This window comes from Episyrphus balteatus, chromosome 3, assembly GCF_945859705.1.
Source record: "Episyrphus balteatus chromosome 3, idEpiBalt1.1, whole genome shotgun sequence".
NCBI classification, from domain to species: domain Eukaryota; kingdom Metazoa; phylum Arthropoda; class Insecta; order Diptera; family Syrphidae; genus Episyrphus; species Episyrphus balteatus.
In genome coordinates this window covers 96,466,628-96,492,644 of record NC_079136.1, presented here as the reverse complement: position 1 = coordinate 96,492,644, position 26,017 = coordinate 96,466,628, and the positions used below count along the sequence as shown (strand labels likewise).

At 26.6% G+C, this 26,017-nt stretch overlaps 1 protein-coding gene across 6 annotated transcripts in view; it reads right to left on the bottom strand.

Moving 5' to 3' along the window:
• Window positions 1–4,390: 4,390 nt before the first annotated feature.
• Window positions 4,391–26,017, bottom strand: part of LOC129914753 (furin-like protease 1) — a 354,485-nt gene continuing 332,858 nt past the window's right edge. For all 6 annotated transcript variants that reach the window (XM_055994116.1, XM_055994114.1, XM_055994117.1 and 3 more), the window contains 3 exons: window positions 23,871–24,046; window positions 20,730–20,817; window positions 4,391–5,312 (listed from right to left, as the gene is read on the bottom strand). In XM_055994116.1, coding sequence (XP_055850091.1) covers window positions 4,615–5,312; window positions 20,730–20,817; window positions 23,871–24,046 — 962 coding nt within the window. In that variant the 3' untranslated portion in view covers window positions 4,391–4,614. The remainder of the gene's footprint in view (window positions 5,313–20,729; window positions 20,818–23,870; window positions 24,047–26,017) is intronic.

The window sequence follows — 26,017 nt, the reverse complement described above, 5'->3', positions numbered from 1 at the left end:
TTAGACGCCTAATTTTTTTTCCCTCATCTTTTACCTGGCACCTTTAGAATTGTCAAAAAAATTTTCCCTACCCAAAATCATCATTTTGTCATAGCCCCAACACGTGTACAACGTTCAAACAAAACGTTATAGCTTAGTTTCAAAATTTTTTAGAATTTTTTCTTAAATGCAGTTATTCTTAAATTAGTCTCATCTATCTATAGCAAACAAAATCAACTCTCTACAACTTCGCGTTTAGATTTTATCCCAAATTTCATCTTTGCGTTTTACCCCTGTTTACCCTATTATATGACGGAATTTTTAAAATTCCTTCATTTGGATTAAGCTTTAGGTTATTATCTTTCAAATAAGCTATAGAAGATTTTTGTATTTCTAATAGTTTATTTATATGCATTTTGCTTTCTAATAAAAATAACTTTTTCAAAAATGTTTTTATTTTTTTTTATTGAAAAACCTTTTTATTGATTGTTTGTTTAACGTTTTTAATTTAAACGCAGTATTTCTAGACCAACATAATTAAATTTAAGGAGATAAAATCGAAATTGAGTGAGAAAACTAAATACGAAACTTGAATTAAATGAACCCTTTTATTTGTTTTGAAAAAAATGTGCTCACTTTAGTCGTTATAATTTGGAAACCATTTTTTGGTTTATTGACAAAAATATGTCAAACTGTCACCTTGTTACTCTGTCGTCATGCCTTGTATAGAGTTTCCTGAAAACTGCAGAACTTTTGATTCGATGCTTTTGTTGTTAATTTGAATATTGTAAAATAAATTGGTAAAATGTTAATTAGGGTTGTGGAAAAAATGTTTTTTTTTTTCATATTTTGAAAAATTTGGATTTAAATGACACAGAAAATTTCTAAATCGTATGTTTTTCAGATAATGAGTTAAAATTGAAATGTTTCGTATTAGGGTGGCTAAAAAAAATGTTATCTTCTAGAGTTGCTTGTGAAATTAAAAGAGCGGTTAACTTGTTTTAATTAATTGAAAAAAAAAAAAATTGATTTTCACTACAGAGAAAGTTTGTAAAACGTGGTTTATGAGATAATGTAAAATTGAGTATTTTCGCATTAGGGTGCTCAGGTGCTATATTTTCCATTTAAATGTAAAATACATTTACTCTTGGAATTCAACCAAAATCGATTTGATTAATTTGATATAAATTCAATTACCATACCAAAAACGCAGTTTACAAACTTTCTGTGCACTTAAACTAATTTTTTTTTTCAAAAAAGTAAAAAAAAAACTTTTTTGAACATTTAAAACACTTTTTTTTTCAATCGACAATTTGTTTCAAATGTGAACCACGCGATTTTTGTTATTGAAAACAATACTTTCAGGAACTGAAAAAGAAAATATGTCCCATTAGTTTACTTGCACCGCAATAATTTGTCATCCTACAGCATTACTGCTTTAATGCATTAATGCATTCGGCCATTATCACCATGAACTTTTGTTTTCATAGAAATGCCAAGTTATTGTTACGCATTTGTAAAAGTGGGACCTATACCAAGATTTTGGTGCAAAAAAGCTTAATAATTTAGAATATGCGTTTTTTTGTTGCAAAATTAATTTAGGTATGTGTACACCTGATCTTTGAAAATTTTTTTCTTAGAACTATTACAATTTAAATCATTCTTCATTAAGTACATTTATTGAAAATAAAATAATAAACAGCGTAATTTAAATAACTTCCTATTTTATAATAAATAATTTATTTCCTGAATATTAGAAGCTTTGTGGTTTTTTCCAAACTAAGGATTAAAAATAATCTAATATTTAAAAATACGAGTCCAATAGACAATATAAAATGCAAATAAAAAAAAAAAACTATTAATTTCAGGGACAGAACTCAATTTCAGAGCTTACGTTTATTCCAAAAATGTGTGCTTAATTCCATGAAATCTATCATTAAAATTTTAAATTATACTGAAATGAAATGCTATACAAACGATATAATCAGTTCAGCAGTGCGGTGGCTTGGAGCAGCAACCGCTAATCGGAAAAGCAACATTTCACGATCTGATGCCATTGAATCAATACTCGCAGCTTCACATTGATTAGAGTATCTAATAACCATCCAACCAGTATAGGCTATTAAATTTAATATTAATTATGCTCCCCGAATTCCATCTAACATATTATTTGTATTAAGTGTGCATTCAAATGGAAATAACCCATGACGGAAGCATCATCATGATGTTGTGATGGTCCTGGCCTATCATGCTAATGCCCCTGACTAAATACCAATAAAATTGGATTTGGCGAGAGCAGTCTCTTCCTATATTCTATACGCTATACAATTTTTATATATAAAATATCCTTTCAAACTATCCCCAATTTGTTTTAAGGATAAAATATACAATATATTTCGCAGAGAGCTTTGTACGTGTTATAAAGTTTTCGAATAATGGAGGAACCCATTTAATGCATATGGAATGGCAGAGACACACACATGGCTTTGATTTGTCTACATATAGACAAAGAGCAAAGAAACTTTTAATCTATGAACTTATGGGTAACTATGGAATAATTTCCGGAAGCATTTATACAGATATTCTGTGCTACAAACTTTTCGCTTGGTAATTAGTTCATTAAGTTCTGCTTAATGGAATGAGGATTCAGTTTTGAATCTTTCTAAATTATTTATTATTTTTACATAGTTTACGTACCATTGGTTATTGTGCTCACGTATTTTTAATTAAACTATAGCTTCAAAGCTGCTAATGCTAACTAAAAAAAGGTAAATTTTCTAAAGTTTATAATGGAGTAAGGTTTAGTGTTGGTCATAAGTACTAACGGCAACGTTGGGACTCATCACACGATACGAGTTATTCTGAGATTATTTGATTTTTTCTAAAAAATCTGAAAAAAATTAATTTGAAATTTTCTACCGGAATGCATAGGCCTGTTCAATGTAAGATCGCATCTGTAAACCAAAACTTTTTTCGAGACTTTGATCAAAAGATATCGTCATCGGAGTATAAGGACAAGAAAGAAAGACAACAAATTTTTGGTTTAAAATATCTATGCCACCAGACCTCCACAAAACTTTTCGTTTTCAGTTCTGAATATAACTTAAAAAGACCTTTCCTTTGATTAATCACTCGATGAATTTGGAGGAAATTTTTAAAAATTGAATTAACCTTGATTTTTTCTCAAAAATCTGAAAAAATTGATATGCAAATTTTTTTACCGGAATGCATAGGCCTTTTTCTCAAAAATCTGAAAAAAATTAATTTGTAATTTTTTTTACCGGAATGCATAGCCCTGCTCAATGCTAGATCGTATCTGTAAACCAAAACTTGTTTCGAGACTTTGATCAAAAGATATCGTCTTCGGAGTTTAAAGAAAAGAAAGAAAGGCAACAAATTTTTGGACCTCCAAGAAACTTTTAGTTTTCATTTTCGAAAAGGCCTTAAAAAGACCTTTCTTTGATGGATTTGGAGGAAATTGTAAAAATTGAATTTTTTGGCAAGGGGTTAACCTTGATTTTTTCTCAAAAAATCTGAAAAAAAATAATTTGTAAGTTTTTTCGAGACTTTGGTCAAAAGATATCAGATTCGAAATGTAAGAAAAAGAAAGAAAACAAAAATGTTTGGTTGGAAATATCTCAGGAACCAGACCTCCAAGAAACTAGTTTTCAGTTCTGAATAGACCTTAAAGACACCTTTCTTTTGATGTCCCACTCGATGGATTAGGAGGAAATTGTAAAAATTGAATTTTTTTTTTGGCAAGGGGTTAACCTTGATTTTTTCTCAAAAATCTGAAAAAAAAAAATAATTTGTAAGTTTTTTCGAGACTTTGGTCAAAAGATATCAGATTCGGAATGTAAGAAAAAGAAAGAAAACAAAAATGTTTGGTTGGAAATATCTCAGGAACCAGACCTCCAAAAAACTTTTAGTTTTCAGTTCTGAATAGACCTTAAAGACACCTTTTGATGTCCCACTCCACAAAATGGATTTTTTTTTGTCAAGGGGTTAACTTTGATTGTTTTCTCAAAAATCTGAAAAAATTAATTTGTAATTTTTTTACCGGAATGCATAGCCCTATTCAATGTTAGATCGTATCAGCAAACCAAAACTTTTTTCCAGACTTTGATCAAAAGATATAATTTTCGGAGTATAAGGAAAAGAAAGAAGAAAAATGTTTGATTGGAAATATGTAAATCAGCAACCAAACCTCCAAGAAACTTTTGTTTTTTAGTTATGAACAGAGTTTTAAGAGACCTTTCCTCTGATGTCTTAATTTTCTAGTAACGATTCTAAATTTACAACTCCTTACTTGAACTTACCTCTCATATCAATTAAATATTTTCAAAAAAAAACACATTCATTTATCTAGTTAAAAATTGGACTTTATTGTCTCTAAAATTTCACTTAAACTAACATTAAAATTTGTGTTGTTTCGTTTTCTTATTTTATAAAATATAAATTTTAGTGTAAAAATAATTTTAAGTTTTTTGTGACACTTTATAACAATAAATTAAACAAGATCAAGCGTTTCAATAAATTACAACCAAAAAACTATTATTATCAACGTTTCGTATATAAAAAAGAAATTAATTTAACTATAATGGAATTTTCTTTTCATTTTTCATTTTTATGGAATTATGTTTTTGATAAATTTAATATATCCTCTTCTGAATCCGAAGACTCACTATCAACAACCAATTTATATCTAGGTATTGATTGTTCTCTATTAGGTATAATTAGATCCTCACTTTTAAATTTATCAGAATTACTTTGATCTGCGTTTGCTTCTTCTTCTTCCTCGGCTGTCAAAGCTCGAGTTTCTTCATTTGCTATATTAAATGCTACTCTATTATACATATAATCTTTTTTAGATGTAAATCTTTTGCGAACGATCATTGATACAGCTACAATAACAACAATAACCATCGGTGGTATGAAAAACAATAGAAATACTGCAGGAACATATTTCCAATTCGACTTAGATTCTGTTTTATCATCACCTGAACTCCTTTCGGCAAAAACAAAACAGAATCCTTCTAGGTTATTGACTGTCTTAAGTCGACTTTCGGGGAAACAAGCCGTACATTGTGCAGGACTAGGACCGCTGCAATGAAGGCAACTCTTATCACAAATAGCACACATATTTTTTAAGCTGCCATCGTCCAATAAAGCCTCATCGAGTGTTGAACGTGTTTTCATATGTTTTTGAATTTCATCGAGATCATTGAATAAGGCATCATGTTCGGTAGGAAGAACTTCACTAATAGCAAATGTTTGCTCAGGACATTTGGTATAGCATTTTCCATTGAAAAGATAAGTTGGATCCTTGCACTCTAAATAAATAATAAAAAAAAAAACAATAATTTAATACCGTGGATCAAAATATGACAAAAAAAATGGTTTATCGAAAATATTTACAAAATGTACGGAATAGGGAAATAAAAAGAGGATAATGGGATGAAGGTGAGGAGATTTCAAGCATTCTTGAACAAAATGGATAAAAATGTTTACAAATAGGAGATATCACTGGTCGGCAAAAAACTAAAAAAAGTCGGGAGCAAGAACTTTATAAGGTGATTTTGATTGACTTTAGTGTGCTGAATTCAAAACTGTTTACACTATCACGTCTAGTTTTTGAGCTATACTCATCACTATTTTCGCTATAAAGCTTCAAAAACTAATTTTTAATTGAGTTTTTTTTTTATGTTTAGAGCCAATTTTTCAATCTTCTAATAAACAGTCAGTTAACTGTTCGACGAATAAAGTTATTAGGCTCATAAACAATCAGATAAAAACATTGAATTTTTCAATCAAGAATAATTTATTCTACAGAATAACAAAAAAAAATTGTCAAATTCAAAAATATTTAAAATTAAACGTCATTTTTATACATGATTGTTTTTGTTTTCTTGTTTTCCACTGTATTTTTTTCAAAATTCTTTCAAAACAGCTTTGACAACTGACACAATATTTTTATTGAGATTATTCCTTTGAATAATTTTATTCGTCTCTGAAAGAAGCAGATAGATTTATTCTTAGGAATAAGCTATATCTGCCTGTTGAAAAATTGATTTTTTCTCTATCCTTAGGAATAAGTACTAACTGACTGTTTAACTGACTATTGAAAAATTGGTCCTTAGTCAAAAATATATATTTTCCGTAATATGTTGCTCCAAATCAGAAGACGCAAGATGGAATTTGATTCAAAAAACCATTCATTACTTTGAAAAAAAATAATCAAGATTTTGAGATATCTATCATAAATTTCTTTTTTCAATATCTTTGAGAAAAAAAAATAATTTTGAAAAAATATAAATACCTTTAGGACGTGTTGATATGGCGTTTTGATATTGCATAAGTAGTTTTACAAAAAAAAAAATTAACGGTGATGCAATTCGATGTCAAATGTACCCAAAAACACGCGTTTTTGACCTATTAATATTCAATTATTTCAAAAACGTGACGTGCCAGTGAAATTTTGACTTCAGTACGGACTCAGCACACAAAATTCCTCTCGAAAAGTAGGGTTTGGTTCTTGCTCTATACCTATCCGTTGCCGACCAGTGTATTCATCTGTAAACAAACATTTGTTTCGAGACTTTTGGCCGCAGATATCTGCCTCCGAATGAAAAAAAAATTGTTTACATGCGAATAAATCAGCAACCTAATTTCCAAGAAACTTTTGGTTTTCAGTTTTGAAAAGAGCTTTTCTTTTGCATTTTTTTTTTCGGCAAGGGGTTGACATATTCTCAAAATACGAAAAAAAAAATTATATAATTTTTTGTTATCTAATTGCATAAAACTTTTCAATAAGAACTCATTTTGGTAAACCAACATTTGTTTCGAGACTTTTGGCCGCAGATATCTACCTCCGAATGAAACAAAAAATAAAAATGTTTGGAGGCAAATAAATCAGCAACCAAACCTCCAAGCAACTTTTGTTATGAATAGAGCTAAAAGAGACCTTTCTTTTGATGTATCATTCGATGAATTTGGAGGAAATTTTTTGATTTTTCCTCGAAAATAAGAAAATATATGTAATTTATATGTTTTGGAGACTTTGGTCCGAAGTTATCTTCCTTTTGTCTTTTTTGTTTATTTTCTACTAAATTAATTTTTATTATTTATCCATTTTGTAGGTTCATGCTTGGACAAAAAAACTAATAGAAAAAACTATCTCTAAATAAACAAAAATAGCGCTTATACATAGTTACGATGAAAACAAATTTCACTAAAAAAAAATTAGCCATTTCCATTGAAAACATTATATCTTTATGTATGGCGTGAATTTTTTTCTGCTTAGCTCGCTCTCACCGTTACCATATTTTTTTAAAACAATATTTTAAAATGCATGAAAAATTATTAATACAGCCATCACAAAAATATTTTTAGTAATAAATACATGCATAGGAATATAAACTTTCAACATATATACCAATTTTGACGAAAATATCATTAGTTGAATTTTTGTTTCGGAAATCATACAGCAATTTGTTTTACTTAATACACCAACAAGTAAAGTAAAATTTATTACATTAAAATAAAAATTTAAAGCAATACTTAAAAAACAAAATTCGCTACTAAAAAACAAAAAAGAAAGGAGCCAGGAAAACAACAATACAGATTTTTTTAGTTTGAAAATCAAAATTATTTTGTTATTATTATTTTTAATATTAAACTTTTTCTTTATTACAAAAAAAAATGTGCATTAAAATTTTTTGTATAAGATATGTATTTCTTTTATGAAAATACATGAAAAGAAAATTTTGAAAAAATAAAAAATGTTTATAAATTGGCAAGAATTTTGTTGAAAGATTAATGAATGTTTTCAGTTGTTACGTGCAAATAAAATTAGTGAAGAATTTTTATTTTTTATTTCTTGTTGAAAAATGATTTATGAAAATGACAGTTGCACCAGGAATTTGTTAAATGACAATTAAAACAAAAAAATGTAAAAGCTTTTTTAAAATATATTTTTAATAGTTATGAGAAATAATTGAGTAAAATATGTAATTCCCTTAGCCAGAATATTAACTGATAAATATTAAAAAACAAAAAAAGAAAAGAATAATATATCATTCAAAAACAATAAACGAAACATTCACTAACATAAACAAAGTGATTTACAAATTTTGAAGTTTTCAAACTCACCAGATTTGATATAATTTGTTTTGTTTTATTATTTTTGGTTAATTTAGAAGAAAATAATTGAAGTTGTTTTCTTTTAAACTTCGAGGAAAATTTGCAGAGACAAAGGTTGAAGAAAAGTGTGCACGCGCAAAAAAGTTCCCAGAAAATATATCTTGTTATGTATTTTCTAATTCCGAACTTCTGTAATTGTTGTTTTTGAAAAAAATTTGATTTTCTGTTTTTAGTAGCGATCACAAAATTGATATAAATTTATATATATATTTTATGATAGTAAAACAATTAAAATTTTATGTTTATTTTTTTTTTTATTTGTGAAAACATTAGTTTTTTCGTTTAACTTTAACTTAAATTTTGTTTTCTTTGTTTTTTTTTTTCATTAAAATTTCATTTCACATATTTTACGAATTTATTAATTTTAGTTTTTTACATGATATTTATTTCTTATTTGATTTTTGTTTTTATTTTTTATAATTCATATATTAGATATTCAATTATTTGTTGTTTTTTTACAATTACATACTTAAAAAACTAAATACGATTTTACGTTATTTTTTTTTTTTTTGTTAAAATCATATTTTATTTTATATTTTTATTATATGGTAGGAAAATTTTTTCTGGTTTTCGTAATAAAAAATTTCTTAAATTGCAATCTTTTTGTTTTTTTTTTTTTTCATTTTTTCTATGATTGATGTCTCGAGTTTTTATTTTGTTGTTATTTTTATTTCTTAAAATATTATTTATATTTTCTTTACTATTTAAATGTACCCCCAAAATGCTTATATACTGTAGTTTTATTCATGTTTAATTATTTTATGCTATTATTTTTTTGTTTAAAAGGTATATTTTACTATTGATTCTTAGATTTATATTATTTGTTTTTGTTGTTCAATGTTAGTTATTTTTTGGCTTTGAATATAAGTATTTGTTTGTAATATAACATCGTATTTTAAAAGAAAAAAAAAAATTAAAAACAAAAAACAAAGTACCATAGCCCTTTAAATTCTTAATAACAAAAAAATTAACTATTTATAATTATATTAAAAATATTTAAATGCAATATACGTTTTTATTTATATAACAGAGTTAAGTGCACGGAGTTTAAAATAAAAAAACAAAAAACAGGTTTATAAGTAATAAAAATAAAAATTCTTTGACAAAAATTGTGAATGATTTTATTGTCATTTAGAGTAGAGAGTATAAAGATAAAGAATAAATTTGCAACTAGAAAACTTCTAGGAAACAACAATATTTCGTCATATTCATTTAGTTTTATGAATTACGATTTTACTTTGCTCAAGGGATGGCAAGAGAATTTCATTTCGCAAAATAGATATGGGTATTAAATAGGTATACATTTTTATCGACTAATAAATGCAACAAAATGTTTTAAAAATCAACACGGGAAATGAGAGCATATAGAGCTAGCCCACATTTTATTTTATTGTAATGTGATTATTTAACTAATTTCCGCAATCACTCTTTTATTTATTTAAAAAAAAAACCCTTGGCATAGAAAATTACTATGTTTGGGATCCTTAAAATTTGAATTAGGTACCCAAACCGCAGCATATTCCGAAGTTCCCAGATTATTAAATAAAAAAGAAAAACAATTCTGGCAGATTATTTTTAAAAAAATTAAAAAAAATATTTTTTTTGGATTTTTAAAAATTTTTTGTAAGTTTTTTTTTTTTTAAATATTTTTTTGTTTTAAAGGATTAATAGAAGAAGAAGAAATCAAGTTTTGTATTTCTATTTTGAGCTCAAATTCATCTGAAAAGATTTTAGTTTTTCTTTTAGAGAACTGATTTAACGAATTTTATGTTTTAAGTAAATTTTTACCAATCGCTTTCATATTTTTTTTTAAATTTAAGCAAGTTGTAGTCTCAAAGCAAGCTTGTGCATTTGTGCAATCTTTTATAAAATTCAGAGCGTTTTTTGATCATCTTAGACTTGAATCTATCCTTATCAAAAGGGAAGCGATTTTTAGGCTGGAATCTTATAACTTACGAGAGGGCTGATTTGAAATAGAGAACCCCTTTTCTTTGGGATAAACAAGTTCAGTAGAAGAGGGCAAGGTCCCCATATATTTCTTTACCAAACTAAAAGTAGCTTAAAAAAAAACCTTCATACTAAAAAACGTAGGAATTGAAATTAAAAATTCATTCTGAAATGTCGGAATTTAATTAAATTTCATCAATCCTTGTCTCATTTTTTTTTTCGTTCTAAGCATAAATTCATTTTTATCAAATTGAATCAATTAATTTTATGAACATTATTAGATTCATTTTTTTTTCTTTCAACATCATAAAATATAATATTGATGAAAAATTGAATTTAATTTAATTTCTTACTCCACACCGCATCATGTATACACAATACACATTGTACAATATACATACCAATATAGTGTTCTATTATGTAAATTGCAATCACTTGAAATCTTTTATATTTAAAATAAAATCGTAATAAATATCCCCTTTTCATATTATATTATGAGTCCTTGTCGACTTGAATAATATAATAATATGTAATCGTGTTTCTCATTGAAAATTAAATTAAATCAAATTAGTGTCATAAAGTATTAATTTTCATACTCAATGGAGCATTAAATTGAATTTTGTTATATCCTGTTCTACATCATTTCTAAAACACAAAGGCCTCTATGTTTCATTTATCTTTTATTTAAAAATCAACAGTGTATTTTTTGATGTTTTTAATGCACTTTGTTTTGCTTGTTTTTATTTATGTATGTTTATTTTTTTCTTAATTGTTATTGAGGTTGACAGAATATTAAATTATTATAAGAGTGCATTATTAAATTTAGAAAATAAAAAAAAAATGTCAGGTAGTGTATGTTTAAGTGTTTCAGTGTTGTTTCTGTAAAAAGTTAATTATCTGTATTACGAAATATATTTTTTTTTCACGACTAATGGAATTTATTGTTTAAAAGCTGATTCGTTTAAAAAATTTACATTTAACTTCACGGCTAACCCCATTTTAAAATATAGGTGCTTGTTTTTAACTACAGCAGATAAAATATAACCGAAACTCAAGTGAAAAACATGATACCTACACTGTTGTAATTCGGAATGAGGCTTTTAGATGAAGAAAACACAAGGAAGTTCTAAAAATGTTTAAGAAAGGTTTCATAACAGCTGACAATTTTTTTTTTTTTTAATTTTGTGAAATCATTTCGTTTTTTGTAAGGATTATGAATTTAAACAGTCCATAAAATAATCTTGAGCGAAAAAGTGTTTTTTTTTTTTTTTTTTTTGAGAAAACATAAAATAAAAATTCAGAATATCTTTGCCAAAAATGGTACACCAGTGAAAATTGGTAAAATTGTTTTATTTGCCACTTTGCACCAAGCATCTAAGCAGTCTTTAATCTTTTTACTTGTTTTAGATGAAGGGTGTTTTTTTTTTTTTTGGAGAAATAATGAAAATCTGAAAAGTCCGATTAAATGAATGTAGGTATAAAAAAATGTACCCTTAGGAAATTTACAAAAAAGATTGTCTTTGCCATTAAAATTACGAATAACATAAGTTTATCATTTGTTTTCATGTGAAAGGGTATTTTTTTAAAGGTTTAGAAAAAAATGTGGATGTATTGTAAAAAATAAGAAATAATAATGGTATCCTATTGAAATCCCGCAATTATGTTGCTTTTCAAATCGAAAACAAGAACCTAAAGTGTCTATAAGAATATCATGATTTAAAAGGTGTTTTTTTTTTTATAAAAAAAAGTTGATGGCCAACCAATGAAATTTTTTTAAAAACGTTGAATTTGGGATACTTTTTTAAAAACGTTGAATTTGGGATATGAAAACCAAGAAAAGATAAATTGATGCATTTTTATTATTTCTGCTTTTATATAGCTGTTCAAGGTATTGCCTGTCATCGGAGGCCCAGCTAATATATCAAAGCACATATCATAAGAGGACAACTCATCATGGGCAGCACATCATGCGAAAAATCATTCCAAGGTTCAACGGAAACAAATACATTTTGAATTAATTTTATTTCAAAGCCTTCTTTGCAAAAGCGACACTTTGTGTTTTTTTAAAAAATTGTTTCTCTTGATGAAATTTTCCCTTTGATTTGTCTTTTCATGGGCTGTCTATGATGACTCGTTCTATGATTACCTGTGCAGTTTGAAATTGTTTGTTTGAATTGTTCTATCTTGTCATAAAGTTGTGAATACCCAGGATGAAATTTTATCGTAGATTTTTACTGGTAGATCGTTTTGAAAGAAATTACAGCTGTACTTTTGGAAATATTGTTTTTTGATTTTTTTTTTTTTTTTTGGAGAAAGTTAATATAATAAAAAAGAATTCGTGATGAAGAACGCATTTTTTATTTTTTAAGTGCGACTTGAAAGCTCATTGGGAAGCTTTGGGGCAATCTTTTTTCAATTAAGGATCACCCTGTAGAGTGCATTCATTGTTTTTACTGTACTGCAATTTATTTGCTAGAGTAAAATTAAAATACCCTTAGCAAAATAAATAATGCAAGCCAACAAAAAATAAACAATTGATAAAAGATAAAATAAAGTATTCGGTTTTCCGGATAGCTGAATAGTCTCTTTTTCTTTGTATTAACAATAAATCTAAAATATGTAACTATTAGGTTTTGTTATAAATTTAAATTAAATAAGTAGATTTCTTTATTAGGTATATACAACTTGAATAAAATATCTATATGGTTTGTGTTTCTATTTGTCTTGCAAAATAATCATAATGCTTTGTAATTTTCTGTTGATTTTTATAATATGATAAGGTATTTAACTAAATCAACTTTTGATTTTTCTGACAACAAAAACATGAAACAATCACAAAATACATGGAAGATAATGGTTGATATATAACAATATCATCAATCTTTTCTTTTATTATTAGATAGGTTATATATTATGTATAAATATAATATTTAGAACACAAATTATTTAAATACAGAGAATGTATTTGTTTACTTATATTAAATCATCCCAAATAATCTGAATTGGCTGAGTATTATTATTATTATTTTTTTTTTTTTGATAATAAGTTTTCTTCATTTTTGTTTTTTTGATATGGAAAAAATTGCAATTTAAACATTTTTGTTATAAGTTTTATTTTATATAATTTTATTTATTTAACAACATACACTTAAACGAAATACAAAAAATTAATCTGATTATTATGATGAACAAAAGAAAGTAAACAACAAAATAACATTAATTAAGGATAAAGGATATGCATGAATTCATGTTTTGTTTTTTGTTTAATATAAATTTTGTTATAATTTTATTGACATTCAAACGATATGGAGAAATAAGAAAATTATCTTTATTTTTTTTTTTCTTTTTTAACGATAAATATATATTTTTAATTTGTTTTCTTTTTTTATATAAGATAAAACAATAAATTGCAAAACGCTTTTTAGTAGAAATTTCATTTTTAAATTAATTCGATTTTGTAATTTTATTTTTTGTGCGTTGCCAGGAACTTTTTTTTTTATTTTGATTAATTTTATTTTATTTTTATTTTATTAATATTTTCTTTTATACGTTTTTATTTAATACTTTGATTATTTTATTTTTTTTTTCGATTTATTTTATTTAATTTAATTTTTGTTTTGATTTTATGTTTCGTAGATACTAGAGATTGTTTTTAAATTGATTTTAGTTTAATGAATAAACAGTCTTAATGGGCGAATTTAAACGGTGTGTATTTTTTTTATTTGACGATAACAAAATTACTACATTTAAAATTTTATAGGTAGTTTGAAAAAAAAAAAAATGACAAAAGTTGCATACAATGGCAAGAAAAATTTGTTTAATATTCAAAAGTTGGGAATTTAATTTAAAACACATCTTTTCTATAGTCATTCTAGCTAATGTACTCAATAATTCTAATGTACCCAATAATTCTAAGCTCTATTTTACTGGTTATAGAACAAAGTCAAAAAATGTTTTCTAACCAAGCACCCAGTTTATTTACTTTTATCAGTACATTTCTTTTACAGTTCATTTCTTTTTCTGAGAGCAAATGGGATATATTCAGTGTGAACATAATTATTCCGATTTACATGAATGCTTAATTTTGCGGATATATATCCAGAATTCAGACTTGCTGTTATGATTGAGTAGTGTCTTTCGTACTGAGTACATATAAGCCTGTTCGTAGTAAATAAGCCTGTAATCAGAACACAAAACTCTGCATAAATATCTGTATACTGAGTAAAAAAGCTTCTGTACTGAAAATATAAAGTTTTGTTTTGGGTACATAATATTTTTGAGTCATTACATAATATACTTAAATTAGTACTTAAAAGTCTGTTAACAGTACGTAAAGCTTGTATTGAGTACATTAGTTTGTACTCAGCTCATAAAAGTCTGTGCTTTAACAAATAAATTCAGCACATTAAGTCGTTAACAATAAGTTTTGATAAGTACGGTATAAATGCACTCTTTACATAGTGTACAAATTTCTATATATTCATATTGATAATCTTAGTTTCCCATTTTCTTCTCTATATAGGAGTACAAAATAAATGGAATGAAATCGATTCGAGTCGAAAGGACATTGTGCGCTGTATTTTATCTTTCCGTTTCTTACTCTAGCAGATTTGATCAGTTGAAAATTTCCAACTAAAACCGATTGCCAAAAAATACAGACTGAAAACGTGTAAAGCCTTAGCGTTATGGTTTCGTCAATGGAAAAATTAACGCGTAACCAATGTTTGCGACTAAAAAAAAAAAGAATTTTGACTATCATCGCAAGTTGTACCTACAAACATTCGCGATTCGCCATCCTCAATAATTCTAATGATGTCAAAGACCTTGGAAGTCGTTCTTCACAAAATTAATTCTATTCGTATGTTTTTTTTTACCTTTTTGTACTTCTTCTTTTATACCAATAAAATTTTCAGTTTAAATGTGACAAATCAGTTCTCAAAAAAAAAAAAGAAAATTTCAAAGCATTTAGTTGAATTTTCATCAAATATCCTGCCAAAGTTGGTTGCTATGACAAATTGTTTCCGAATTGTTCAAAAAGTCCAACAAGAAGAAAAATAAAATAAATACAAAAAAAAAAACAACACGAAACATTTTGTACCAGTCTTAAAAAATAACGTAAAATAAAACCTCATTCTTTCTCTTCTTTCGATTTGTTATAATATCATGCCTGTTGAAAGCTAACACAATCATGACGAAGGTAACTATACTATCTACTATCTGCTGATGGGCATAATCATGGTGCTGACGAACACAATCATCAACTTATACTTCATGTATAAACTATCTATACATATATCTATGAGTAACTATATCTGCTTTAATGGCAAAAGTCCATATTGTGTGATATCCATCCTTTTTGATGTTTCACCCTAGAACCAAATTCAAACTCTCTCCCTCCAACAGAATTTCTTTGAATACCTTCAAGGTGAATTTCACTCTAATAGATTTTTTTTTTGTCTTCCCTGAAATAACTAAATCAAAGGAATTTTTTATATTTCTGACGTTTTATTTGAAGTTATTTGATAAAAGCTAGGTAAATATTATATTGTTATGTAAATTTGACAGCAAAATGTGCTCCCCATAGCACAAAAAAAATTATTTTGCATTAGGTACCAGAAATTTGTAGAATTACATTCATCCCTATTGTGAATTTCACGTGAACAAGATTCCCCCGGAAGAACTAAATTTCACTTTTCCCATATTGTGAGTTCCGGGCGAAAAGTTTTTTACGCTCGCGGAATTCACCGTATTCTGTTTTTTTTTTCAGGTTATATGCGAGGTAGTCGACAGCTCTCTTTTCACTTAAATTTTTACGGTGAACAAGAAGATAGCTTTTAGAATTCTGGGCGAACAAAAATATTTCGGATGGAAAAATTTCCACGTGAAACTCACGATAAGTCTGATTGAATTTCATTTTTCTCGAATTATGAATTCCGGGAGAGAAGTTGTTCAAGTTCCAACGCCAACTTTATTTTTCAATTACATTTTGGCGGCGAACAAAAAAAAAAAACAGTAAACATTTCTTTTAAAATTTCGGATGAAAAAATTAGGGATGGCTGTTGTGAGTACAAAAACCGGGTTTCGGGTTTTCCGGTTTTTTTCCTTTTGGTTAAACCGGAAAAAAACCGGTTGATTTGACAGTAAAAAAAAAATTTAACCTAATTTGTCAGCCAAAAAAAAGCGAATCTTCGAAGAAAATCCCTAAGTAAAGCTTTTTTTAGTTTGATTTTGTTATAAGAGTTCTTAACTCACTCTTAGTAGGAGTTTTGAGGAATTTTTAAAGCTGAATATGAATGAAAATTTATAATTATATATGGTTAGTCGTCGGGTCTTTTTTTTGTTCTGTTCAAATTTTATTTTTCTTCCGGTTTTTCGGTTTTTTTTTTGTAAAAACCGGTTTAAACCGGGAGGACAAAAAACCGAAAAAACCGGTTGACCGAAGCAAAAAAACTGAAACCGGCCGGTTTTTTCCCATCCCTTGAAAAAATAAAATATTTCGGGTGAAAAATTTTGCACGTGGAATTTCAGAATAGGGCTTATTACTTGGGAAATACATTTTTTGTCATGTCATTATGACACACAAGTGTATAGGATATTTTCAATTAAACAGTTTTGTTTGATAAATAAAAGCCAAAGGCTGTTTACTCAAAGTCAGAGTTTGTGCTATTTTTAAGCAAACAGTTCTGTTTGATTAACATTATAATGATACTTAAGTTGATTTGCATTTTTTTTTTTTTTTTTTGAAAATTGTAGGTATTTGAATTGTATTTAAAATCCTGGTGAATTTTCCATTTCTTTCAAATAAAAAGAGGCGACAAAAAAAACAAACAGTTACGAAACGAAAAAAAAATACGTTAAAGTTGAATGCACAGGACAACGCTTATTGTAGTCGTGAACAATTTACTACCAAACGACAGATGCATGACAGGGTATTATTCCACCTAGTACTATCAAGTCCAGAGCTTAGTGAATAATGTTATGAAAAAAAAAAAAAATATATATAGAGGACGAAAATCTAGCGCGAATAATTTTCACGTTATGGACGTTAAATGGTAGAATAAAAAAAAGCAAAAAATAAAAGGAAATAGAACACAAGACCAACTTTTTTTTTTATTTTACTTTTATTTGATGACTTTTTGTTGGACTTCATACTCCTGCTCCCGCTCTTTTATTCTAAAATAGTGAAGAATTTTTTTTTTGGTTAACATGGACACTGGATACAACTTCTCTATAGAATCAAAACGATAGATAGAGAGATGTAAGAGCAATGTCCTTTTTGGCCAGTTTTATTTTTTTTTTTATTTTTTTTAGGTTAGAAGTTATGTGATTATGTGGACTTTTTGGCATCGTTATTTTGCATTTGAAAATGAGGACAAGATAGGTGGTGATGGTGAGCTACATTCAGACATGTCATTCCTAATTTGGTTGGATGACGCCATCAGGGAGTGACCCTACAAAAAAATACACATAATAGGGGAAAAAAAAAAACGCACGTCAAATGTACATTTAAAATAAAAGTTGGGTCAAGAATACACTGCATGTGAAAGTTTTTAAAGTTCAACGTTACTTATTGTTCAACAGTGATGATTTTTTAGTCTATTTAAATACGGGCTAGTAATTATTTTTTAATTAAAAACTTAACATTTAACTCGTTTTTTGAAGTGGTTTTGAACTGTATTTTATAATTTGTAATAAAATCTACTTTACAAAAGTATAATTGCAGGGCAAAAAGTTGTAGTGTACTACGTCCAAACCATTTTTTTTTTTCAAACCAAGTACCAAACTTTGCACATTTAAACTGAACTTTATATTGAATCCTGAATATAACAATTCAAAATTAAAGGCAGGGAATTGACTTTAAATCCTTTTGTAACTTGGTCTATTAAACTTGTGAGATTTCTAATTAAATGGAATTAATGTTCACGGTTATCTTTGCAGACACTTAGTAACTCTTAAAGAAATAAAGAAATAATAAGTAAGTAGGTACATAGATAAAAGATAGAGTTTTTGAATTTTTTGTATCGATATTTTTTATCGAAAAATTTTAGTATGCAAAATTGGGATTTATTTTAATCCATACATAAAAAATTCATCTCTTTTGAATTGTTTGAATAATAAATCGATATTTTGGTGTTGATATAAATGTATCGATATTTTTTTACAGAAAATATGCAAAATTGGGATGTTTTTTTTCATATGAAAACTTATTCAAAATTTCATCTTTTTTTGAATATCGAATTCGATATTTTTGTTTGAAAAAAATCGATATTTTGGTGTTCATAATAACAGCGATAGAATTAAACATAAAAGTTCCCATATAAGTACCTTATTACTGATATTTAACGAAAAAACGGTATGGCTTTAAACATGGCTTTAAATATGATTTTCGATTTAAGTTTTTCTATAAAGAGGAATTCCACTTTGTATCAAATGTTAAGAAATAAATATCGATTTACCGATGACGACAGATTGAAATCTCGATGAATTTAAAATCCTGTATATAGGCTATAAAAGTGTGAAAGCAACAAAATAATCAGCTTTAAATGTTGGCCATTTTATGTTGAAGTTTGGACGTTATAAATTTTCTGCTTCAGAAGATAGAGAGTGACAAAGTTTTCAAAATTCGTTGTTGTTTAAGTTTTAACAATAAACACGTAATAGAGACATGTAAAGATCAAAATAAATTAATAATTTGACCTGACCATTCTACCTCTTTCTACCTTATTAAAAATAATTTCAATTTCTTTTGTGCAGAGAGTAAATGTAGGAAACAAATGTTCCGCCTAAAATTTTAGAAACTGTATGTCTCGGGTTCAAATCTTACAAGTGATTACTTCTACTAAAAATGACGGTCAATTAGTAGTTTTTATAAATAATATTGTAAATTCCCAAAAATGTTGAAAAAAGATTGCCTCAAGATATGACTTGAGAACTTTAAAAAAATGTATATCAAAATGAAGTCATAACAAACAAGTACGAATATGTTTGACGTTATAGCCTTAATTGACAAACTTATCGAAAAGATCAGTAGATCATTAGATTGAGGCGTTATGTTGTCACCAAAGCTCAAACCTTTTTAGAAAAAAAAAAAGAATTGGATAAAAGATCGGATATTTTAAAATACATATTTCATGTTTGTTTTGTATGCAAACATTGATGAACAGAACACTAAAGATTGTGTCATTGCTTTTTTAATGATTAAAAAATTGAAATTATCAGAAGATACAAACACGATATTTTAGATCTATTTTTGACATTGAAGCTATCTTTCATTATTTAGGTGAATATCTCAAGATATGAAAACTGAAAAAAATATGTGTGTTAAAATTTTTTTAGAATAACAAAAATCTAAACCTAAAATATAATGAATTTTCTTGCATGAAATCATTCTTTTTGTTCATATTACATGCCACCAATGTTTTCTTTTCTAAATTTAAACATTTTACCAAATGAATGAAGGTTGTTTTAGTACAATTTTCCATATGAGTGCTGTTTTGTGATCATGTCGAGAATGTATAAGTATAATTGCACTTAATTATTATCCTTAATGTTGTTTTATTTCGTTTTTTTTTTTGTTCTTTTTAATTTTATTTTTAATTCCCGTATTGTTGTTGTTTATCAAGAAAACTTATTCTACGTTACTTATTTTTTGTTTGTTTTAAATTTAGTTTCTAAACTTACCCTTAACCAATATTTTTTATTTTATTTTTATTTATTTTTTTTATTAAATTTTTTATTTACTTTCGTATTGATTTTATGAGTTTACTCTATTTTTCATCTTACAAAAAGTGTTGTTGGCACAGTAATTTCTAAAATTTATTTTTTATTTAATTTTTTTTTGTCACTTTAATTCTTACATCAATATCTAGGTTATTCTAGCTTAAAGTTTTTTTTATACATTTCGTTTATACATTTTGCGTCGATTTTTTTTATATTTTTGTCAAGGTTTTTTGTGTTTATTAAAAAAAAATTAAATAATTCTACTATTTTGTGTTTGTACAAATATAAAATTGAGTGTTATAATTAAGTATAAAAAAAAAACATAAATTTAAATTATATATTATAAAGAATTAAACAATTATTTAAAGAAAATTTACATATCACCTATTTTTGTTTTGTTTGTTTTTTTTTTTTAAATAAAATTAAAGAAATTAACTAATTATTTATGTATAGTAAAATTCAACAAAATATATATGATATTTTTTTTAAGAACGAAAAAAGTAGGGAAAGAATTAGATTTTTTTTTTATTATTTTACATTAAGAAAGTAGAAATTCTATTATATTTTGTTTGTTGTTGTAAAGGAATCCGGTTAAACACAAAAACACATATACACAAGTTTTAGATTTTGTATTTTTTTTTTTGGCAATATTATTGTGTTTTTTTTGTAATTTTTTTTGGTTTTTTTTTTTATATTTGTTTGATTTAGAAATTAATTTTTCGCCAGTAGTTATGAAAAATTTGTTGTTATTAGTAATTGTCTATTGCTTGGAATTATACTTCTAAGAGGTTGTCTATTATTTGTTAATTTTAACAATAAGCTTCTGCTTGCTGATAATGTTAAATAAAGTTGTGATAAAGCATATAAAATAAAACACAAACCTATGCATCTTTGGTCTAGTGTAATACGCATGCATGCGCTGCTGGTTTGATCGTTTTCATGCTGAATATCAGCTAGTGATTCGCCAACCTGAAATGAAATTAAAAAATTTTGAATTTTCATGTTTTTTTTTTATCAATTCATCTTGAGCAAAGTAAAAATTCTTATTGAAGGAGTTTGATAAAGTAAATCATAACAAAAAAATACTATTCAGATGTGTATATTCATTTAAGTTTATTCTAAAAAAAAAAAATCCATTTACCATCTGTAAAATTGTAGTATCTTATCCCTTGGCATATGCAATGTATACATTTTAAGAAATCAATTTATATTGGTATAACAAAGAGAAACTCTAAAACAAACTAATAAATTTATGAAGACAAACATAAAATTAAAATCCTTGAAAAAATATCCTTTTTTAGTCAACAATTTCAACATCGTTACAATACAGGCGAATGCGTATAGGTACAATTGAAAAATTGTTTTTCACAAAGTTCATAATTTTATTTTAACAGGGACGGATTTGGCTACCACCTTCATGCGAAGTGACTGTTTTGGAGAATCCGATTTGCAATCGGTTAAATGCAAATAAAAATATTTGCATACAAAAAATGTTATTTCAAATAAAAATGCAAAATGTCTGCATTACCTAAAAATTTTGTCGTTGAATTTCTTACAATGGTTAAGTAATTCCATGAAAATTTGGACACGAATTTTGAACAAATTATGCAGACTTTTTTACCTTTTACATTGAGTCAAATTTTCTCAAGTGGGCCACCTAAAACCGACTTCTCGAATTTGATACTTTTTTTTGCATATATTGGAAGATTTATATGTTAAAAATAATACTTCAAAGAATTTTTGGAAAATTTCAATTTTGTTAAAAGTTAGACACAAATGAAATTTTGTATATCTTTTTGTTAAACCCTTTGGAATTTTTTTAATTTTGCATTATTAATTTTTTGCCTAAAAAAATGATTTATCAACCGAAGAAACTATTTTAGTGGTCTAAGCCTTAAATGAAACCTCAAAAGTCACTAGATAGTCCTGAAACCCATGCGTTCCGAGCCTACCACAGTACAAAAAAGAAAACTTTAAACGAATTTTTCTCGAAACACGTTTTTTTCCGCGCCGTGCAACGTAATTCAAAAAGTAATGAAGCTATCGACTTGAAATAAAGTGCAAATTACTCGTTAACTCATTGATCATTGCATGAACCTAAAAGTTCAATTCAATTTTCACAATAAATATTTTTTTTAACAATTTGTTTATAAAAAAAACATAGTGTGTTTTCGTTTTTTTGGTCTCTAATTTTTAGTTTACATTTTTTTTTGCTAAATTTAGGTTCATGCAATGCGTATAAATATATTTTAAAGGAAAAAAATTTCTCTTTTGATTATAAATAATTTACTGGACCTGGGCATTGCACGGCGCAAACGCAAGGCATCAACTTTAAACAGCTGTAAAGCCGCCATTTTGTTTTTTTAATACTTCAAAAAAAATTGTTCTAACAATTCATGATGTCAATAATATCATGTATTTTTCCAAATTTTAATTAATGCTTTCAGTTTTCCAAAAAAAATTCTTGAAAAACCCGTTGTCCAGAGGGATTTTCCCATTTAAAATGACAAATAGAAATTAATGAAATTTGGTACACATATTAAAATTTTTTCCAATTTTCAAAAAAAAAAACAACAAATTATTTATAAATAATTAATTTTGTTATAATACATTTTTTACTAACTTCTGGAGTATGTAGGAAAACCATTTTTCTTATATGCGATTGGAAATTTTTATTATCTAAAAGAAAATGTTGGTGCAAATCAAAAGAAAAAAAGTTGTGGACGTTTAAACGTTGCAAAATATCATTTTTTCTACAATGGTACGATTAAAATGTGTGAAAATAAAAATGAAAGCGGGGGCAAACCTGTTACGTTTTGTAGAGCTTGTGACACCGATTACAAAACGGTATTTAAAAACTCCGCACTACCACAAAAATTAGAAGTTAGGGCCAAAAAAACAGTTTTTTTTAGACTTTCATCCATTGCAAAAAATCAAGCTTCCTCAAATTTTCACCAATTTAAGATTTATTGACTGTTTTAAAAAGAAAACATTTAGTTCTTTTCAATAATGTATAAAACATTTAGTTTGGTTGCAGCAAAAAAATAAACTCTAAAATAGTATTTATTTCCGAACCAAACGAGGTATTTTTTTAGTTTTTCTTTATTTGGTTAAATTTTAAAAATTTGTAATTTTGTATGGAATCTTCATTAAAAATAAATAGCCATTCTAAATTTTACAGAAAAACTTCATGCTGTCGGACTCTTAAAACTCGTGCCCGATTTATTTAACGTGAGTTACTAACAGACTTTTATTTTTTCTTAGTAAATGGTTAAAATAAAATAAAAAGTTTTACTTTTTTATAAAAGTAATTGGAATGCTACATTCATGGACAGTATTTTCGTATCAATTTATATTAAAATTTAAAAAAAATATCTACCTACATTTGTATTGGAAAATTTTTCCGAATGTAACCATGGAATTGCCCTAATGACATATAATTATGATGAGTTTTCAAACTTTCTCAGAGTGAAAGTTTCCATCTCCTTTGGATTAAAAACACCAAAAGGATTCTTAAATTATTTCAAAGAAATAACAACATAAACTATATTTTTTTTTTAAATTTCTGGCCCAAATACCGTTTATATATCAAATACGACCCTTACTCAATTTATACAATCCTATAGGTTCCTGGTTCAGTGCCCATTCATATCTATAGAACGTGCACAACCAATATTGCTGCTGAATCTATCTATGAACATGCAAAAATTGACTTCAGTTGAAGGAGATAATTTAAAATGTAAAAAAAATACATATAACCAATTCCGCCATCACAGCAGAGGAAGTTTTCTCCAATGCAAATTTATTTTTCACTTTAATTTTGCAAACTAGTCCCTTCCTTGCTTCAAACTCCAGCAAAAAAAAAAAAAAAAAAAACGGTGCATTCTGTTGTTTTATAACGATTGATTTTTTTTTATTAAGAAAAAGAAAAAAAAAAAAACTATATATAAATTCAGAAAAATATAAGCGAAATATGATGAGTCTCGAAAAAAAATCATAAAGAACAAAAAACTAAAACATACCTGCTGCACATTTCTCCATTGACCGCTAGCCGTATCCGGGTCATATTCAAGAAGATTGTGTTCCATATCACCACCAAAGGACGACCCAAATTGTCCAGGGCTAATTTGAACTGGATCATCTGGCTGAGCGGGTGATTCTGTTCCATAGAAAATTAAGTCCCATTGTGTGATTTGAGCTGTTTGTTTTTTTTTTTATTTTTGTTTGTTCGTTGTTGTTTATACATTGTTTTTTGTAGGTCAGTCAGTCATCAGGATGATGATGGAACATGCAAAAGAAATGAAAGCATTTATATAAATATATATATTTTTTTACATTATATTCGTATTATATTTTGAGTTGAAAAAAAAGGAAATAAGTAAAATAAAAACCAATGAAAAAAAGATGATTGCTTGAAAAAGTAAAACAACAATAGTTTTTAAATGCATAAAAAGGTCCATTCCCGTGCATTTTGATACATAAGCTTATTAAATTTATAATTTGAAATGAAAAACATGACCTGCGGAAAGAAACAAGAGTACAATAAAACAAAAATGTTACATTTTTAAAGTAAAAAAAAACAAAAATTGAGACAAAAATATTCAATCTTAAAAACTAAAAAAAGTGCGAAGTTTTAAATATTTTCTTCAATTAAAGAAATAAATAAAATGATTAAATTTTTTGTTTGAAATTCATGTTTCTTTGAATAATAAAAAGGCATCAGTGTGGTCAATCTCTCTTAAAAAATTCGAAACACGAATTTAATATAATTTTCTGTTTTATACAGAGTGCTTAAAAAAATATAGAAAGAATATTTAAATATAAATTATATTTACAAAGTAAGAAAATCCCTAATGTTTATTTTAAAAATTTTATTTCATCCTGTTCTCGATATAATTTCTGGTAAGTGTTTTAGCATTTTCTTTTATGCTATGTTAAGTTTCACATTTTTACTTTTTTTTACAAAAAGTTTATAATTTTTCACTTCATGTGAGGAACGTGTTACATAAAATTTTGGATTGTGGGAACAGACCAATTTACTATTACAGTTGATTAAGTTTGTTTTATTAACTTTGTTTTATTAACTTTTTTGCTTTCGGTGGAAGAGTATAATGATATTAAAAAAATTATGAGGCGAACACACGAACATTTAGGGTACCTGCTTAAGGAATGGAATTATAACAACCTCCTCTTGGAAAGTGATAAATTTAAATTTTGTCATCAATTTTTTTTTGTCGAATCTGAAAAATATTGTTAGTATTGTTCTAATAAGAATTATGTCATAGTAAAATAATTTTCCATAATGTACTTGCCAATTTTGTATTCTTAGTTTTGAGTCGGTATGAATATTTCTATATAGTAAAAGAAAGATGTCCAAAATTCAAAGAAGAGAGGAACTAGTCTTAAAATTTGTATTTGTTCTAAAATTCAAACACTAGCCTACTAGTAGAGTCGTTCGTGGTAAGTGTGCGCATTGCTAATTTCTCGAAACTAGTGTAAAAATTTAAATTTCTGCTAATGCACAATTAATTAGATATCTGATCTTCGTCGAAGTCCGTTATATTTATCCTTCTGTTGTTTTTAGTGTTTCGAGAAAAAGCAAAAGAAAAAAAAGCTAACTTTCCTTAAAATTTTTCACAATTTTCAAACTCTGACAGTGATCTGCCTTTGACTTAAAGTGAAGGCAATTGATTTTTTTTATTGAGCTTACTATTTAAACTTTATGTTCCAATTAAAATTTTATTGTTTTTAGTATTTATTTATTAATATTTTATCAAAAACAATTAAAAACTGCATTTGGGGTAAGTGTACGCAAAAATTTGGGGGCAAGTGTGCGCATGCAAATGCATGGGATTTTACTGAAAATATATATATTTGCATAAAATGCTTCAAAATGCATCAAAATTTCACAGTGTACAGAATCGATCAAAATAATAAGAAAATCGTATGGGGGGCGGGGGTCTTAGGCCCCTCGTTTGGTTTTTAAATGTCTTTAAAAATTGAAAAAAAGAACAATTGATATTCATTAAGATTACTAAGCAAAAGTACCTGCGCACACTTACCGTACACCCTGCGCACACTTACCCCTACTAAGGGGTAAGTGTGCGCAATATGACCTGTTTTGGTTTTCTTAGAGAAACATAATTAATTTTATAAATATAAGTTATAT